The sequence below is a fragment of the Rhinopithecus roxellana genome, chromosome 5 (assembly GCF_007565055.1).
Source record: "Rhinopithecus roxellana isolate Shanxi Qingling chromosome 5, ASM756505v1, whole genome shotgun sequence".
Lineage (NCBI taxonomy): Eukaryota > Metazoa > Chordata > Mammalia > Primates > Cercopithecidae > Rhinopithecus > Rhinopithecus roxellana.
Window position 1 is genome coordinate 131,708,251 of NC_044553.1, and position 19,859 is coordinate 131,728,109.

General features: G+C 46.3%; 1 protein-coding gene across 2 annotated transcripts; it reads left to right on the top strand.

The window, feature by feature from the left end:
* The first annotated feature begins 12,327 nt into the window (after window positions 1–12,327).
* Window positions 12,328–19,393, top strand: ACOT6 (acyl-CoA thioesterase 6). Of its 2 annotated transcripts, none has more exons than XM_010382604.2 (3): window positions 12,328–12,833; window positions 16,466–16,668; window positions 18,739–19,393. In XM_010382604.2, the coding sequence occupies exons 1-3, from the start codon at window positions 12,377–12,379 to the stop codon at window positions 19,342–19,344; spliced, it is 1,266 nt and encodes a 421-aa protein (XP_010380906.2). In that variant the 5' UTR covers window positions 12,328–12,376; the 3' UTR covers window positions 19,345–19,393. The 2 variants fall into 2 exon arrangements, with proteins under 2 accessions (XP_010380906.2, XP_010380908.1); XM_010382606.2 differs by having other exon boundaries at window positions 12,697–12,833; window positions 16,584–16,668.
* The last annotated feature ends 466 nt before the right edge of the window (window positions 19,394–19,859 follow it).

Consider the following 19,859-nt stretch of genomic DNA (forward strand, 5'->3'; position numbering starts at 1 on the left):
CCTAGCGTTTATTAATATACGTGTATTTGAAAAGATAATGATAATGAAAAAATAAAGAAATTTCCAAAACTGATGTAAAAGACATCAAGCCACATATTCAAGAAGAACTGTAAATGCCAGGCAGAATAAATACAAAGAAAAACCATGCTTATCACAGTAAAACTGTTTATGGTAATTTTATTATTTATTTATTTATTTATTTATTTATTTGAGACGGAGTCTCGCTCTGTCGCCTAGGCTGAAGTGCAGTGGCACAATCTCGGCTCACTGCAAGCTCCGCCTCCCGGGTTCATGCCATTCTCCTGCCTCTGCCTCCTGAGTAGCTGGTGGCACCCGCCACCACGCCCGGCTAATTTTTTGTATTTTTAGTAGAGACAGGGTTTTGCCATGTTAGCCAGGATGGTCTCGATCTCCTGACCTCGTGATCTGCCCGCCTGGGCATCCCAAAGTGCTGGGATTACAGGCATGAGCCACCACGACCGGCCATTATTTATTTATTTATTTGAGACAGAGTCCTGCTGTGTTGGCCAGGCTGGAGTGCAGTGGCACAATCTCAGCTCACTGCAACCTCTGTCTCCCGGGTTCAAGTGATCCTCCTGCCTCAGCCTCCCAAGTAGCTCAGACTACAGGCATGTGCCAGCACGCCCAGCTAATTTTTGTATTTCTTTTTCTTTCTTTCTTTTCTTTTCTTTTTTTTTTTTTTTTTTTTTTTGAGATGGAGTCTCACTCTGTAGCCCAGGCTGGAGTGCAATGGTGCGATCTCAGCTCACCACAACCTCTGCCTCCTGGATTCAAGCAATTCTCCAGCCTTAGCCTCTCGAGTAGCTGGAACTACAGGTTCCTGCCACCATGCCTGGCTAATTTCTCTATAAAAGAGACAGAGTTTTACCATATTGGCCAGGCTGGTCTCAAATTCCTGACCTCGTGATCCATCCACCTCAGCTTCCCAAAGTGCTGGGATTACAGGCATGAGCCACCGCACCTGGCCTTGTATTTCTTTAGTAGAGATGGGGTTTCGCCATATTGGCCAGGCTGGTCTTGAACTCCTGACCTCAAGTGATCCACCTGCCTCAGCCTCCCAAAGTGCTGGGATTACAGGTGTTAGCCACTGCACCAGGCTTGTTTGTGGTAATTTTAAAACATAGCTGTAAATTCATTGGCATTTCCCTCATCAAGAGATGGAAGACCTATGTCCCCACCCTTCAAATCTGGATGAACTTGTGACTGTTTCAGTCAGTAGAGCAGAGCAGCAGTGATGCCACCTGGCTTTGCAGGCGAGGTAATATAAGGCCATGAGGATTCCACCTTGTTTGCCAGGAACACCTGCCTTTGGAGCTTGAGCCACTATGTAAGAAGTTTGGGCCAGGCGCCATGGCTCATGCCTATAATCCCAGCACTTTGAGAGGCTGAGGCGGGCAGATCACCTGAGGTCTAGAGTTCGACACCAGCCTGACCAACATGGTGAAACCCCATTCCTACTAAAAATACAAAAAATTAACTAGGAGTGATGTCGGATACCTGTAATCTCAGCTACTCAGGAGGCTGAGGCAGGAGAATCTCTTGAACCTGAGAGGCAGAGGTTGCAATGAGTCAAGATCACACCACTGCACTCCAGCATGGGCAACACAGTGAGACTCTGTCTCAAAAAAAAAAAACTAAAAGAAGTTTGACAACCTTGAGGATGTGATGCTGTGATGCTGTGAAGAAGATTAAAATACATGTATAAGCCAACCACAGGCACTCCTGTGACAGTCCCAGTTGTGGTCAGCATCTCAGTTATCTCAGCCCAAGTGCCAGACATATAAGTGAAAAACACCTCCAGATCATTCTAGCCCCCAGCCATTTAAATCTCAGTGGAGACTTCACATAACCTCCACTGAGCAGTGATGTCCCTCTCAAGCCCTGTTCAAACTGCAGATGTGTGAGCAAAATGGATTGTTTTTGTTTTATCTGACTGTTTTCAAGTGTGTTTCAGTTATCTATTGTTGTGTAGCAAACCACCCTAAAACAGCAGCTTAAAACACTAACCATGTATTTTTCTCAGGAGTCTGCAAATGGGACAGGACTTGGTAGGAATGGATCACCACTGTTCCAAGTAGCACGGGCTGGGGCAATTTGACTGAAGAGTTGAAACTCAGCCCAAGTAATTAGCAAGAAGGCCCAGATGGAGAGAAATTGAGAACCCCCTAAATCATATCCCTTCCTGAGTTCCCAATTGACAGCCAGCACCAACCTCCCTGCCATAAAAGTAGAGTCTCCAAGCGTGAGCACACCAAGTAAGGCAGACTTGCATTGACCTTTGTTCAGCTCTGTCTTGGAAGCTATTATACATACTATCAGTCTGCCATGCTCTATTGAACAAGGCAGTCAAAGGCTAACCAAAGTTCAAGGAGAACATAGTCTGCCTCCTGAAAGAAGAGTGGAAAGGTTCTGGAGAAGAGTATGTGGAATGGGAAATAATTGTAACCATCTTTGAAAAATAAGTCTGCCTTCTGGCCATACATTCGTCCACGTGTAAAATACACCCATCTCTCTTCTAAACCCTCTCCCTGCAAAATCCCTCATTTCATTATAGCATCACACTCAGGCTGAAGGTCCAAGATTTCATCATTTATATCAGATCCAGGTATAGATGAGGCTCAGAACAGTCCCTTGGGTATAGCTCCTTGAATATCATTCTTCTCAGTCTGAACAGCTTTGAAACAAACAAGTTAGCTATCCTCGCAGAAGCATGTTCATAATACAACGGTGGGAGAAGTGTAAGATAACTCCTATAGACACTCCTGTTCAAAAATGGGGAAAATGTGGCACACAGCTGTCACTAGCCTGTAGTGACTCTGAAACACACCTGAGAACATGCTGCCAATTCCTTCATTACTGTTCAATTTACTCTCTGTGAGTTGCTCTCTGTAGTTATTGGTTCTGCCTCCTGAGTCGAAACCTTTATTTTCCATAAGAAAATGAATTAGCAATTAAATTAACCTGCCTCCTACATGGAAAAGGGGAGTTCAAAGTTCTCTTTTAATTTTGTATTCTCTACTTTTTAAGTTCCAGCTCACAGTGGAACTGGAGTTATTCTTCAGCCAGAACAATTTTCTTTCTATTTTTTTTTTTTTCTGAGACTGAGTTTTGCTGTCGTTTCCCAGGCTGGAGTGCAATGATGTAATCTCAGCTCACTGCAACCTCTGCCTTCCGAGTTCAAGCGATTCTCCTGCCTCAGGCTCCCAAGTAGCTGGGATTACAGGTGCCCACCACCACACCTGGCTAATTTTTGTATTTTTAGTAGAGACAGGGTTTCACCATGTTGGCCAGTCTGGTGTCGAACTCCTGACCTCAGGTGATCCACCTGCCTAGGCCTCCTAAAATGCTGGGATTACAGGCATGAGCTACTGTGCCCAGCCAGCCAGAACAATTTTCTTAAAAACTTTGTGGGGTTTTCTAAAAATCTCAGTGGGTTTCATTCCACTAGACAAAATACACCTCTAGAAATCTGTTTAAGAACTTCTTGGCCAGGCGTGCTGGCTCACGCCTGTAGTCCCAGCACTTTGAGAGGTCAAGGTGGCAGATCACCTGAGGTCAGGAGTTCGAGACCAGCCTGGCCAACATGGCGAAACCCCTTCTCTACTAAAAATACAAAAATTAGCCAGGTGTGCTGGTGCGTGCCTATAATCCCAGCTACTTAGGAGGTTGAGGCAGGAGAATTGCTTGAACCCAGGAGGTGGAAATTGCAGTGAGCCGAGATTGCACCACTGCACTCCAGCCTGGATGACAGAGCGAGACTCTTCTCCAAAAAAAAGAAAATGACAATTAAATGCAATCTTTTTGTAAATGTTTAAATGACCTATCAGGTAAATGTAGCTGAAGCTTTGACTATCTTCCTAAAAATATGGATTTGACAAACCAAAGATTGGTTATAAACTACTTTAGCAGGTCAGGTGTAGTGGCTCATGCCTGTAATCCCAGCACTTTGGGAGGCCGAGGCGGACAGATCAGTTGAGGTCAGGAGTTCGAGACCAGCCTGGCCAACATGGTGAATCCCCATCTCTACTAAAAATACACATTAGCCGGGCATGGTGGCGCATGCCTGTAATCCCCGCTACTTGGGAGGCTAAAGCAGGAGAATTGCTGGAACCTGGGAGGCGAAGGTTGCATGAACTGAGATTGTGCCACTGCACTCCAACCTGGGCAACAGAGTGAGATTCTGTCTCAAAAAAGAACTACTTTAGCAATTTATAAGTCAGCACACCAATATATATTTGAATTTGATCATTTTCCATGATGAATCATAGAAAGCATAACTTTTAATAACAAAATCTTTAGGGACTCAGGAAGGACAAGGCAGCCGTCCTGGTTCTCCATGAGTCCATGCTTAACATTGGACTTATGTCCTCTTGAATACCAGCTATTTCTCTAATTTAGGTGCATAGCACTGATAACCAACGGGTTTTTACAGGTAATTTGTCTTAGACCATGGAATCCAAATGACTTTAAATAGTAATAGTTAAAACACTTTTGACAAGGAGATCTGGTTATTTCTGTGGTTTACAATAACAGTATAATTATGCTTAATTAATTAATTAATTTATTTATTTATTTTGAGACAGAGTTTTGCTCAGTCGCCCAGTCTGGAGTGCAGTGGCGTGATCTCGGCTCACTGCAAGCTCCGCCTCCCGGGTTCCCGCCATTCTCCTGCCTCAGCCTCCCAAGTAGCTGGGACTACAGGCGCCCGCCGCCATGCCCGGCTAATTTTTTGCATTTTTAGTAGAGACGGGGTTTCACCGTGTTAGCCAGGATGGTCTCGATCTCCTGACTTCATGATCCACCCGCCTCGGTCTCCCAAAGTGCTGGGATTACAGGCGTGAGCCACCACACCCGGCCAATTATGCTTTTTTAAAAATTTTATTTCATTTTTTTGAGACAGTCTCGATCCGTGTTTTTTGTTTGTTTTTGTTTTTGAGACAGAGTCTTGCTGTGTCACCCAGGCTGGAGTGCAATGGCCTGATCTCAGCTCACTGCAACCTCTGCCTCCTGAGTTCAAGCGATTCTCCTGCCTCAGCCTCCTAAGTAGCTGGGACTACAGGCGCTTGCCACCATGCCTGGCTAATTTTTGTATTTTCAGTAGAGATGGGGTTTCACTGTGTTGGCCAGGTTGGTCTCAAACTCCTGACCTTGTGATCCGCCCGCCTTGGCCTCCCAAAGTGCTGGGATTACAGGCGTGAGCCACTGCACCTGGCCTAACAACATAACTATGTGTTGGGAGCGGAAAAGGTCAAAGGGATCATGACCAACCTAGCATTCCACTGGAGGCCACATGATCAAACAGCAAACTGTTTATCATGAATACAGAATGTGGGCAAACTCGCTTAGTTGCCTGCCCCATAAGGTTGGCTGAGGGCAATTGCTTCCTGGTGCCCAGCTCCTTGAGGTTATTTACTGGGACATCTAGAGAATGCAGTCTTGCAAGCCTACTCTAGACGGAGCAGCTGGCCCCTTCTTCCACCCGCCTTCTCACTATGTCTTTTGCCTAATAAATACAGAGGGCTGTGTGAAGCTCAGGGCCCTTGTCCACTAGAGGCAGGGTGCCTCCTGACCCCTTCTTCCAAACCTATTCTTTTGTTTCTTTTCTTTATTCCCGCGTTCGCCCCCATTTATTCAGTCCGCCAGGGATCCTGGCAGGCTACAATTATGATTGATAGCATATACTCAGATGTATTAGAACTTTAGAAATTCCATACAATTTTGGAACATATATTAATATCATTCACTAAAATATAACTTGAAGAAGAGTAATTTTTTTTTTTTTTAATTTTGACAATGCTTCATGTCAAATAATCCTGTTTACCTCTCTTTTAAATGCTTTGGGGGCCCTCTGCAGCACCTCAAATTTAGCGATGTGAAAAGACAATTCTGAGGCTGAAATTTGATTTTGGGAAGACTGTTAAATATGTTAAAGCTTTACAAAAATTTACATTCCCATGCCTTCTTATAATCTTTACTAAAAACACATTTCACTCTCCTCACATACCTTCCATGTAAAACTATTTTTAGTAGCCTTAATTATATGTTACAATGATGACTCTTAGCAATTTTTAATTTTAATGTAAAACCTGGTAAGTTACGTTAATTATGTACTAGGTGCAATTAAGGTCTGACTCTTTCTAGCACAGCTAGGGACATGGTTAATTCCATATGGCCCCAGGCCTTACCAAGCTGTAAAGCAGGCAAGTTGAACAATTTTCAAAAGCCAAAGAAGCAGTTTATGACCTTAAATAATTTAGCAAACTTAATATTTGAACGTAATTTAGAACACATGTTTACATTTTGAAGACATTTGTATTTTGCCAATAATCTGTTTTTTTTTTTTTTTTTTTTGTTTTTTTTTTTTGAGATGGAGTCTCTCTCTGTCACTCAGGCTGGAGTGCAGTGGCGTGATCTCGACTCACTGTAACCTCTGCCTTCTGGGTTCAAGCAATTCTCCGGCCTCAGCCTCCTGAGTAGCTGGGACCACAGGCGCCCACCACCATGCCCTGCTAATTTTTGTATTTTTAGAATAGACAGGGTTTCACCATGTTAGCCAGCATGGTCTCGATCTCCTGACCTCGTGATCCACCTGCCTTGGCCTCCCGTATTTTACTAATAATCTTTAAAACTGTTTTTATTTCCCAAAGACTACTAAAGTCACATGAACTAAAAGGCATAATGGTTTTTATTTTTCTTTCAAAACGTTTGATCTAAGTGCTTATTTTTATTTTCTTTTTTTTTAGACGGAGTCTTGCTCTTTTGCTAGGTTGGAGTGCAGTGGCACGATCTGGGCTCACTGCAACCTCCGCCTCCCAGGTTCAAGCGATTCTCCTGCCTCAGTTTCTTGAGTAACTGAGAGTACAGGTGCGCGGCACCACACCCAGCTAACTTGTATTTTTAGTAGAGACCGGGGTTTCACCATTTTGGCCAGGATGGTCTGGATCTCTTGACCTCGTGATGTGCCTGCCTTGGCTTCCCAAAGTGCTGGGATCACAGGCGGGAGCCGTAATCTGTGCCCAGCAAGTGCTTATTTTTCTTTAAGCCAATTAATTAGAGTCCTTTTATGGAAACATCACACACATAACACATATATACAACTACACAGACAGAAGAAAATCCAGTAGTTGTAAGATTTTTCATTTGCTAGTTTCTTTTTTTTTTTTTTTTTTGAGATGGAGTCTCGCTCTATAACCCAGGCTAGACTGCAGTGGCCCAATCTCTGTACCTTGGCCCCTTTTAACCAGAGGTGGAGTGACTGGGACACAGGGCACCAAGTCACAAGGCTGCGCACAGCAGGGGAACTCTAGACCCAGACCAATAAATCATTTTTCACTTCTAGGCCTCCAGGCCTGTGATGGGAGGGGCTGCCATGAAGTTCTGTGACATGCCCTGGAGACATTTTCCCCATTGTCTTGGTGATTATCATTAGGCTCCTCATTACTTATGCAAGTTTCTGCAGCCGACATGATTTTCTCCCCAGAAAATAGGGTTTTCTTTTTTTTTCTTTCTTTCTTTTTTTTTTTTTTTTTAGAGACAGAGTTTCACTCTTGTCACCCAGGCTGGAGTGCAATGTTGCAATCTGGGCTCACTGCAACCTCTGCCTCCAGGGTTCAAGCAATTCTCCTGCCTCAGCCTCCCAAGTAGCTAGGATTACAGGCATGCACCACCACGCCTGGTTAATTTTTGTATTACTAGTAGAGACGGGATTTCACCACGTTCGCCAGGCTGGTCCCGAACTCCTGAACTCAGGTGATCCACCTGCCTCAGCCTCCCAAAGTACTGGGATTACAGGCGTGAGCCACCATGCCCGGCGGGGTTTTCTTTTTTCTTTTTTTTTTTTCTTTTGAGACAGAGTCTCATTCTGTTGTCCAGGCTGGAGTACAGTGGTGCGATCTCGGCTCGCTGCAACCTCCGCCTCCCAGGTTCAAGCGATTCGCCTGTCTCAGCCTCCTGAGTAGCTGGGATTACAGGCACCTACCACCGCACCTGGCTAATTTTTGTATTTTTAGTAGAGACGGGGTTTCACCATCTTGGCCAGGCTGATCTTGAACTCCTGACCTCATGATCCACCTGCCTTGGCCTCCCAAAGTGCTGGGATTACAGGCATGAGCCACTGTGCCCAGTCAGGGTTTTTCTTTTCCATAGCATAGTCAGTCTGCAAATTTTCCAAACTTTTATGCTCTGCTTCCTCTTGAACGCTTCGCTACTTAGATATTTCTTCTGCCAGTTACCCTAAGTCATTTCTCTCAAGTTCAAAGTTCCACAGATCTCTGGGGCAGGGGCAAAATGCCACCAGTCTCTTTGCATAGCAAGAATGACCTTTACTTCAGTTCCCAGCAAGTTCCCCATCTCCATCTGAGACCACCTCAGCCTGGACTTCATTATTCATATCACTATCAGCATTTTGGTGAAAGCCATTTAATGAGTCTCTATCTTCCTAGACTTCCAGACTTTCTCACATCTTTCTGACTTCTGAGCCCTCCAAGTCTCTAGGCAGTTCCAAACTTTCCCAAGCTTTCTTGTCTTCTTCTGAGCCCTGCAAATGATGCCAACCTCTGCCTGTTACCCAGTTCCAAAGTCGCTTCCACATTTTTGGGTATCTTTACAGCAGTGCCCCACTCTCTGTGGTACCAACTTACTGTATTAGTCTGTTCTCACGCTGCTAATAAAGACATACCTGAGATGGGGTAATTTACAAAGGAAAGAGATTTAATTGACTCACAGTTCAGCATGGCTGAGGAGGCCTCAGGAAACTTACAATCATGGCAGAAGAGGAAGCAAACATGTCCTTCTTCACGTGGTGGCAACAAAAAGTGCTGAGCCAAAGGGGGAAAACCTTTATAAAACCATCAGATTGCATGAGAACTCACTCACTATCACCAGAACAACGTGAGACTAACCACCCCCATGATTCAATTTCCTCCCACCAGGTCCCTCCCAGGACATGTGGGGATTATGGGAACTATAATTCAGGATGAGATTTGGGTGGGGACACAACCAAGTCATATCACGTGTACTGCTAGCCCTCTGTGTATAGGTTTCGTGAACGATATTGATTGTATGGGGGAGACTGAGCTCATGTCACCATGCCATCAATGAGAACTGGCTGGTGAATACCAATCCTCCATAGCCATGACTGGGTCGCTGAATAAAATGAGGCAGTGTGCATCTGAAAGCTGCCTCTTTCTCTGTGGGTGATCTGGGAGTGAGGCAAACATGGGATGGACAATGTCATACCTGGAAAGTTGGCAGATGATGGGACTGGACATGGGGCATGCCGAGGGTGCTCGTGCATATTACCCCTGTGTACAAGACACATTTTTGGGCCAGTAGCCTAAAAGTTTGTACCATGCTTATTAGGAACCTGTCAGGTCATGGCTGATTCTAGGTTTAGGTCCTCTATGACATTTTTGGTATCATACACAGGAGTACCATACAAAGTGTGCCACTGCCAACACCTCCTGGCGTACCTGGATAAACACTTCAGGCATGGTGGAGACATAGGTAGAGGAGATCTGGAAGCAGGCTTACTGGCTGCAGTCAGAGTGGCTACCTAAAGAATCTTTCTTGGACCTCTTTAACAACTTCTTACCTGGATCACTAGGACCTGGGGGTAGGCCACAGCTCCAAACAAGCCTGATCATCCCGCTTATTATAGTAGTCTCCTGGGCCTAGTGCAATGTATTCTGGCCATGGCTTAATAATGTTGCACTGAGATTGTGTCAGTCAAGGTGTCGCTTTTTTTTTTTTTTTTTTTTTTTTTTTAGACAGAGCCTTGCTCTATCGCTCAGGCTGGAGAACAGTGGCGAGATCTCGGCTCACTGTAATCACCACCTCCCGGGTTCAAGCAATTCTCCTGCCTCGGCCTTCTGAATAGCTGGGATTACAGGTGCATGCCACCACATTCAGCTAATGTTTGTATTTTTAGTAGAGACAGGGTTTCACCATGTTGGCCAGGCTGGTCTCAAAACTCCTGACCCCCAGTCATCCGCCCCCCACGGCCTCCCAAAGTGCTGGTATTACAGGCATAAGCCACCGTGCCCGACCAAGGTGCCATATTAATATGATCAAACCTCTGCCTCCAGATCCTGGGGGTCTGGAGGGCATATGAAATGTACTAGGTTTGCTAAAGCAGATATCTGGGTTGGGGATGGACTGCAGGGCAGTTCTCTGGTTGGCCTTGGACTGACTCAGTTCTCCCCTTTCTCACCAGTAGTTCTCAAGCATAGAATGTGCTGGGAATGTAACATCCTGAGATAGGGACGGAATGACTAGAATAGCCCTGGCTCTATTTCAGCCCCTCCCTACAAACAGGATGTCTTTCAATGTTTTAGCCCAGCAGTCACATGACCCCAGAGTACAAAACTCAGGGCAGCTGCAGTGCAAGTGGGGCACACGCACATGAGACTCCGTCACCCAGGCAGCATTCTTGAGTCTTGGGGGACTGGTTTCCAATGATTCTTAGGCTTCTGTCATTCTTTGCTGCTTATCTGTAAGTCATAAATCCGGTTCATGTAAATTGTTGTATTAAATATATGAATGTGTTTTCTTTTTTTTTTTTTTTTTTTTTTTTTGAGGCAGAGTCTCGCTCTGTCGCCCGGGCTGGAGTGCAGTGGCCGGATCTCAGCTCACTGCAAGCTCCGCCTCCCGGGTTTACGCCATTCTCCTGCCTCAGCCTCCGAGTAGCTGGGACTACAGGCGCCCGCCAACTCACCCGGCTAGTTTTTTGTATTTTTTAGTAGAGACGGGGTTTCACCGTATTAGCCAGGATGGTCTCGATCTCCTGACCTCGTGATCCACCCGTCTCGGCCTCCCAACGTGCTGGGATTACAGGCTTGAGCCACCGCGCCCGGCCTGAATGTGTTTTCTCACTGGACTCAGACAAGTTGGTAACCAGCATACAGTGAACTTGCTTCATAGTCTAATACCTTTTTGCTCAGTTTATACATGTTTACTGAGCTGGCCATCACTATATGCTCTTCTTCCTTCTCCACCCTGCTATGTTCCCAGCTAGGCTGAGCTATGTGGTTGGGTTTGGCCAAAGAGAGGCATTAGCAAGATGATGAAAAACAAGAGGAGAGTCAAGGGATATTATAGTCTCCTCCTTCCTGCCACAAACCATAGGTTCCTTCTAGAAAAGCTACATCTCCTATCAGACTGCCCCCTTCCCTTGAACCTTCAGATTCAGGGTTCTACACCGAATCTTGTTTCATTGTTTTTGTTTCTGAATCTTGCCCATGCCTTTGTAGATAGTACCTTTATAAAACTCTCCTCAATTACACAGGCTGAGAGTGCCACTTGCTTATTGCCAGAACTCTGTATGCACACAACCCAAAAGGGACTCTGCCAGTGATTAGATTTATGAGATAGGAAACAAAACTTTCATTGGGTACTAACCCTACAGGTGTGTCAGTGTAGTGTTTTTACATGTTAGCCCATTTAATGGTCACAATAAGCCTTTTCAGATAAGAAAACTGATATTTAGAGAGTTAGGTTTCTTGCTAAAGATCACCAGGTATTAATATTAAGGATCAGGGTCAGACCGGAACTCGGCTAGCTCTGCCTCCCTAAACATCAGCTTTGCTCCAGGTACCATTAGCTCTGGAAAAAAAGGCTTGGTAAGGGACTGAGGGGTAAAGGATGGATTACGACCATGTTTCTCCAAGGGGTCACCTGAGAACAATCACCTGGGATGCTTTTTCAAAATCTAGATTCTTGAACTGTATCTCTCTCAGTCCTTTAGTTCTCAGTGGTTTTTGTGCCTCTATTTCGACACTCACCACATTGGATTGCAGGAATAGCCATTAACTCTCTCTCTCTTCCCCCCGCACCCCCCCCCCCCCCGACAGAGTTTTGCCCTTATTGCCCAGGCTGGAGTACAATGGTGCGATCTTGGCTCAATGCAATCTCTGCCTCCTGGGTTCAAGCAATTCTCCTGCCTCAGCCTCCCAAGTAGCCAGGATTACAGGCATGCGCCACCACATCTGGCTATTCTGTATTTTTGGTAGAGATGGGGTTTCCTTGTTTTGGTCAAGCTGGTCTCGAACTCCTAACCTCAGGTGTGATCCACCCACCTGGGCCTCCCAAAATTCTAGGATTACAGGCATGAGCCACTGCGCCCGGCCGGATTGGTCATTAACTCTTATTTCAACAGATACTCCTTCATTTGGGACACTGGTGTATTTGCACAAATTCTAGGCGCTCCACGCAGCGGCCTGGAGCCTGTCCCCAAGTCCAACCAATGGGAGTAGTGTTAAGGGCTCCGCCCTCGACTCCTTTCCAGCCCTGGGCAAAGCCGCCAGGCCCGCCCACTGACTCCGCGGAGCTGAGTCGTCCCTGTTCTACCCAGGTAGGGATGGCAGCGACGCTGATCCTGGAGCCCGCGGACCGCTGCTGCTGGGACGAGCCCGTGCGCATCGCCGTGCGCGGCCTGGCCCCGGAACAGCGGGTCACGCTGCGCACGTCCCTGCACGACGAGAAGGGCGCGCTCTTCCGGGCCCACGCGCGCTACCGCGCCGACGCCCGCGGCGAGCTGGACCTGGAGCGCGCGCCCTCGCTGGGCGGCAGCTTCGCGGGGCTCGAGCCCATGGGGCTGCTCTGGGCGTTGAAGCCCGAGAAAGCCTTGGTGCGGCTGGTGAAGCGCGACGTGCGGACGCCCTTCGCCGTGGAGCTGGAAGTGCTGGACGGTCACGACCCTGAGCCCGGGCGGCTGCTGTGCCGGGCGCAGAACAAGCGCGACTTCCTCCAGCCGGGGGTGCGGCGCGAGCCGGTGCGCGCGGGCCGGGTGCGCGCCGCGCTCTTCCTGCCGCCGGGTAAGTAGTCTGCCCAAAACTTGGTCGAGCTCTGCGACCCCCATCTGCCCCTTTCCTGTCCTGAGAATCACGTGATTGTGGAACATCCCTGAACTTTTTCCTTTGCTCCAGAGTCTGTCATGGATTCTGAGTCTCTGGGCTCCCACTGTTGCCCAGGTTGGAGTGCCGTGGCTGGATCGTAGTTCACACTGCAGCCTCCAACTCCTGGGCTCAAATCTTCTCGCCTCAGCCTCTTGAGTAGCTGCTCCAGTCTTTTCCTTTTTAAGTTTCACATCCCTCCCTGGAGGCACTGCCACTTTAGCTCTGTGCTGAATAGTGCATTCAACTTATTATATATTTATTGAGAGCCACTATGTGCCAGCCATGTGGTTTTGTTTGAATACGATATGGGCAAAACCTTAAGCTGATGTGCAAGAATGATTTTTGCCTCAGTTCACATCAAACTTCCAAAGAAGCTAAAATCCGCAATAGTGGCAATACCCTTTAATTGTTTAAAAACACACACAAAACTGTCTGACAGTGTTCTCCCTTCTATCATAAACATGCTGTACTTGGTTCTCAACCTGCAGTGATTTTGCCGCCTTCCCTGGGGGAAATTTGACAATATCTGGAGACATTTGTGGTTGTCATACCTGAAGGGAGAGGTGCTATTGGCATCTAGCAGGCAGAGGCCAGGGATGCTGCTAAACATTCCACAATGCGCGGGACAGCCGCCAGAACAAAGAATTATCTTGCTCAAAATGTCTGTACTACTGAGGTTGAGGAACCCTAGTCTAAGTAAACACAAGATATTTGCTATTTAAAGGTAGCCCAGAAAGAAGGCTCCTGATTAATCCCTTCTAACTAAATTCCTGACTTAAACCTCTACCATATAAAAATGCTGAGCCGGGCACAGTGGCTCAGGCCTGTAATCCCAGCACTTTGGGAGGCTGAGGTGGGCAGATCACTTGAGCCCAGGAGTTCAAGACCAGCCTGGGTAACATGGTGAAACTCCTGTCTCTACAAAAAAAAAAAATTGAGGCAGGCATGGTGGTGCACGCCTGTAGTCTCAGCTGCTTGGGAGGCTGAGGTGGGAGGATTGTTTGATATCAGGAAGTAGAGGTTGCAGTGAGCCAAGATCACGCCACTGCATTCCAGCCTGGACACCAGAGTGAAACCCTGCCTCAAACAGCAACAACAACAAAAAATTCTAGAGTTGCAACAGCACACAGAATCCTTAAACTGAATTCTGTGATAATTCTCCAAAACAAGAAAACTTGCTTTATTTTTACGGCTCTTCAGCAATTCTTAGCCTTAACTCATGGCTGCCCACTACACTGTGAATTCCTGGGGCTGGAATTGGGTCTTACAGATTTCTAAATATCCATGTTCCTAGAGGCTTTTGCAAGGTTATAGTAGGAGTTCAATAAATCATAGTGTCTGGGCCAGGCACAGTGGCTTACACCTGTAATCCTAGCACTTTGGGAGGCTGAGGTGGGTGGATCACTTGAGGCCAGGAATTCAAGACCAGCCTGGCCAACATGGCAAAACCCTACTTCCACCAATAATATAATACAAAAAAATTAGCCAGGCATAGTGGCGCACACATGTATCCCCAGCTACTAGGGAGGCTGAGGTGAGAGAATCACTTGAACCTGGGAGGCCGAGGTTGCAGTGAGCCAAGATCATGCCACTACACTTCAGCCTAGGCAACAGAGCGAGACCCTGTCTCAAAAATAAAAAAAAAAAAATACTGACTAAGAATCAACTAAAACCTTTCATTAAAAACAAACAAGGCGGCCAGGCGCAGTGGCTAATGCCTCTAATCCCAGCACTTTGGGAGGCCGAGGTGGGTGGATCACGAGGTCAGGAGTTCAAAACCAGCCTGGCGAAGATGGTGAAACCCCGTCTCTACTAAAAATACAAAAAATTAGCCGGGTGTGGTGGCGGGCGCCTGTAATCCCAGCTACTTGGGAGGCTGAGGCAGGAGAATTACTTGAACTCGGGAGGCAGAGGTTGCAGTGAGCCGAGAGCACACCACATCACTCCAGCCTGGGCAACAGAGAGAGACTCTGTCTGATAGAAAACGAAAAACAAACGAAACAAAAAGAAACAAACAAGGCTGGGCGCAGTGGCTCACGTCTGTAATCCCAACACTTCGGGAGGCTGAGGCAGGTGGATCACCTGAGGTCAGGAGTTTGAGACCAGCCTGACCAACATGGTGAAACCCCATCTCTACTAAAAATACAAAATTTGCCCGGTGTGGTGGCACATACCTGTAATCCCAACTACTTGGGAGGCTGAGGCAGGAGAATCGCTTGAACCTAGGGGGAAGACAGAGGTTGCAGTGAGGTGAGATCGCACCATTGCACTGCAGCCTGGGCAACAAGAGTGAAACCCTGTCTCAAAAAAAACAAAAACAAAAAAACAAGCAAAAAAACCCAGGCTGAGTGCAGTGGCTCACACTTAAAATCCCAGAACTTGAAGAGGCCAAGGTGGGAGCATTGCGGTGGGAGGATTGCTTGAGGCCAGGAGTTCGAGACTAGCCCAGGCAGCATAGTGAGACCCTGTTTCTACAAAAAGTTAAAAATGGGGCCTAGCTATTTGGGAGGGTAGCTACTTGAGGCTGGAGGGTCACTCGAGCCCAGGGATTCAAGGTTACAGTGATCTACAGGCTACAGTGCAGTGGTGTGATCATAGCTCACCACAAACTGGAACTCTTGGGCTCAGATGATCCTCCCGCCTCTGCCTCCTGAGTAGCTAAGACTATAGGCATGTGCCATCATGCCCAACTAGTTTTTTAAAATTTTTGTAGAGACAGGGGTCTTGTTATGTTGCCCAGGCTGGTCTTGAATTCCCGGCCTCAAGTGATCCTCTTATCTTGACCTCCCAGAGCACTGAGATTATAAGCATGAACCACCACGCCTGGCCTCATTATGTTATTTCTAACTTGGTTTGTTTTTGTTTGTGAAAATAATTTCTATTATTATTATTATTACTATTATTTTTGAGACAGAGTCTCGCTCTGTCGCCCAGGCTGGAGTGCAGTGGTGTGATAATAATTTATATCATTAAAAATGTTTAGGCTGGTTGCGGTGGCTCATGCTTGTAATTCCAGCACTTTGGGAGGCCAAGGTGGGCAGATCACCTGAGGTCAGGAGTTCAAGACCAGCCTGGCCAACATGGCAAAACCCATCTCTACTAAAAATACAAAAAAATTAGTCGGGTGTCTGGTGCATGCCTGTAATTCCAGCTACTTGGGAGGCTGAGGCAGGAGTATTGCTTGAACCCAGGAGGCAGAGGTTGCAGTGAACCAAGATTATGTCACTGCACTTCAGCCTGGGCGACAGAGTGAGAATGTCAAAAAAAAATTAACTTCAATACCTTTTGGTGTACAAGTGGTTTGGGGTTACATGGACGAACTGTACAGTGATGAACGCTGAGATTTTAGTGCACCTGTCACCTGAGTAGTATACATTGTACCCAATATGCAGTTTTTTATCCCTCTATATTATTATTATTATTTGAGAAAATAAGATATTTTGTTCTTTTTCTGCCAATCTGTCTGCCCCCAATCTCCTTGGCTTCAAAAACTTGTTTGCTTGCTGTCTTTTGAGAATCTAAAGCTCCTTGTGATTTGTGGTGTTCTCCAGGCAAGGGGCCCTTTCCTGGGGTCATTGATCTGTTTGGGAGTGGCGGTGGCCTTTGTGAATACAGGGCCAGCCTCCTGGCTGGACACGGTTTTGCTGTGCTTGCCCTGGCTTATTTCAGATTTGAAGACCTCCCTGAAGATCTGAATGATGTACGTCTGGAGTACTTTGAAGAAGCCGCGGACTTTATGCTGCAGCATCCAGAGGTGTGTTCTGGTGATCACCTGAGTGTAGAAGAGAGGGGCTGGAGCTGACGCAGGGCTAAATCCAAAAGCCCTGCCAGAACACTGGGAACTAGAAACATGCCAGGAGATACCAAGTCTCCTCCAAAAGTTACTAGGATGGAAGCTGGGCATGGTGATGTGCACCTGTAGTCCCAGCTACCTGGGAGGCTGAGGGTGAGGGATTGCTTGACCCCAGGAGTTCAAGACCAGCCTGGGCAATATTTAGTGAGACCCGTGTCTCAAAAGAAGTTTTTATACTAGGATTATTATTTCCATTTTCTCCCATCTCCCTCTAATCCCTTAAGACTTTACTATTTAGTTGTCTTTGTAATTGTGTACCAAAATTCAAAGAGCACAGGACTAAAATGATTTCTGGCTCTGTGTCTACCACAGAGTGGCCTTATGATTCTGAATAAGGCAGTTACTTTCTCTGGAGTTCAATTTTCCTCCTTAATAAGATTAACGTAAATGTATATAGAGAAAATGACCATAAAGAGATATTTTTTGAGACAACTGGAGACATTTGAATAAGAATGGTATATTTGATTATATGAAGTAATCATTATTAATTTTGTTGGGTATGATAATGGTATTATGGTTTTGTACAGAAAGTCCTTATCTGATAACAGAAATAATCAATTAATTAAAACATTTTGGCCAGATGCAGTGGCTCACGTCTGTAATCCCAGCACTTTGGGAGGCTGAGGCGGGCAGATCACCTGAGGTCAGGAGTTTGAGACCAACCTGGCCAACATGGTGAAAGCCCGTCTCTACTAAAAATACAAAAATTAGTTGGGCATGGTGGTGCACACCTGTAATCCCAGCTACTCAGGAGGCTGAGGCAGGATAATTGCTTGAACCCAGGAGGCAGAGGTTGCAGTGAGTCGAAATTACACCATTGTACTCCAGACTAGGCAACAAGAGTTAAACCCCATCTCAAAAAAAAAAAAAAAAACAAAAACCCAACAACCACAACAACAAAAAATTTTGGTATAACTAAAAATTGAATGGTATATACTCTTTGTTATCATCCAAGTTTAAAGAGACCCAGACATTCTAATGTTAAGATACAAGATGTTCTTCAGGGTTCTCTCCCCTATAACCCCCAATGCTCTTGGGATCTGGCACCCCAGAATTCTCTGCCAAACAGCTCTGATCCTGCTTCCAGGCCCTAAGCCTCTTTTCTGGGTTCGTCAGTGTGTATACACCTAGGCCTTAAACATGCAGGCTAGGGTGTCCACACACATGTATGAGAGGCCCCTTAAGGTCCATGAAGGAGCCAGTGATGGAAGAGAAGGAGTGTGGTACAGGGCCCAGGGGCAGGCCTCTCCTGTATGTCACGTTCCAGTATAGAACTCCAGTGGATTCCAAGATTTTAAATTTGAGCCTGACCTTATGAATTGTTATGGTGGTATATTTATCAAGGCAGGAGAAAATAATATACTGTATTTAACAGTTTGTTCATTTGATTTATAATTTTGAAATATTTAGGTATCAGGTGTCTGGGCCTCTGTGTATACCCCTGACCCAGCCCTCATAAATATTAGGGGATGATCCATTACTAGGAAATCAGTTGATTTGCTTATTAGAAGACATATTTGAACTTTTCAGATTGTTGGATAAGGAAGGAAAGCAAATGATAGTTAAGAAAGCTACTGGCAGGGCACGGTGGCTCATGCCTATAATCCCAGCACTTTGGGAGGTCAAGGTGGGTGGATCACTTGAGGTCAGAAGTTTGAGACCAGCCTGGCCAACATGGTGAAACCCTGTCTCTACTAAAAATACAAAAATTAGCCGGGTGTGGTGGCAGGCACCTGTAATCCCAGCTACTTGGGAGGCTAAGGCAGGAGAATCGCTTGAACCCGGGAGGTGGAAGTTGCAGTGAGCCAAGATTGCACCACTGCACTCCAGCCTGGGCGACAGAGCGAGACTCCATCTCAAAAAAGAAAAAAAAGAAAGAAAGAAAGAAAGCTACTTGGAGAATGTAAAATCACTGTCTGTGTCCTCCATTTGTGAACTCTAAGCTTGTTTCCTTCTCTTTTTCCTCAACAGGTGAAAGGTCCTAGTATTGGGCTTCTTGGATTTTCCAAAGGAGGTGACCTGTGTCTCTCAATGGCTTCTTTCTTGAAGGGCATCACAGCCACTGTACTTATCAATGCCTGTGTAGCCAACACAGTAACTCCTCTACATTACAAGGATATGATTATTCCTAAACTTGTCGATGATCTAGGAAAAGTAAAAATCACTAAGTCAGGATTTCTCACTTTTATGGACACTTGGAGCAATCCACTGGAGGAACGCAATCACCAAAGTCTTATTCCATTGGAAAAGGCCCAGGGGCCCTTCTTGTTTATTGTTGGCATGGATGATCAAAACTGGAAGAGTGAATTCTATGCTCAGATAGCCTCTGAAAGGCTACAAGCTCATGGGAAAGAAAGACCCCAGATAATCTGTTACCCAGAAACAGGTCACTGTATTGACCCACCTTATTTTCCTCCTTCTAGAGCCTCTGTGCATGCTGTTTTGGGTGAGGCAATATTCTATGGAGGTGAGCCAAAGGCTCACTCAAAGGCACAGGTAGATGCCTGGCAGCAAATTCAAACTTTCTTCCGTAAACATCTCAATGGTAAAAAATGTGTCAAGCACAGCAAAATATAACATTGTAGCCACAGACCAGATACCATTAATAAAAATCCTATTCATACAACTCGTGTTGGCCGGCCTTCCTTCCTTCCTTCCTTCCTTCCTACCTTCCTTCCTTCCTTCCTTCCTTCCTTCCTTCCTTCCTTCCTTCCTTCCTTCCTTCCTTCCCTCCCTCCCTTCCTCCCTTGTCTCACTGTGTCACATAGGCTGGAGTACAGTGGAGTCATCTCAGCTCACTGTAACCTCCACCTCCCAGGTCCAAACTATTCTCTGCCCTCAGCCTCCAGCGTAGCTGGGATTACAGGCACACGCCACAGCACCCAGCTAATTTTTGTATTTTTAGTAGAGACAAGGTTTCGCCATGTTGGCCAGGCTGGTCTTGAACTCCTGGCTTCAGGTGATCTGCCCACCTCAGCCTCCCAAAGTGCTGGGATTACAGGTGTAAGCCACCACACCCAGCCTGTGTTGGGTTTCCCAGAGCCCGTAGCAACCTTTTTTGTGACGAAGCAACCATCTCAGCTTCTTTGTCT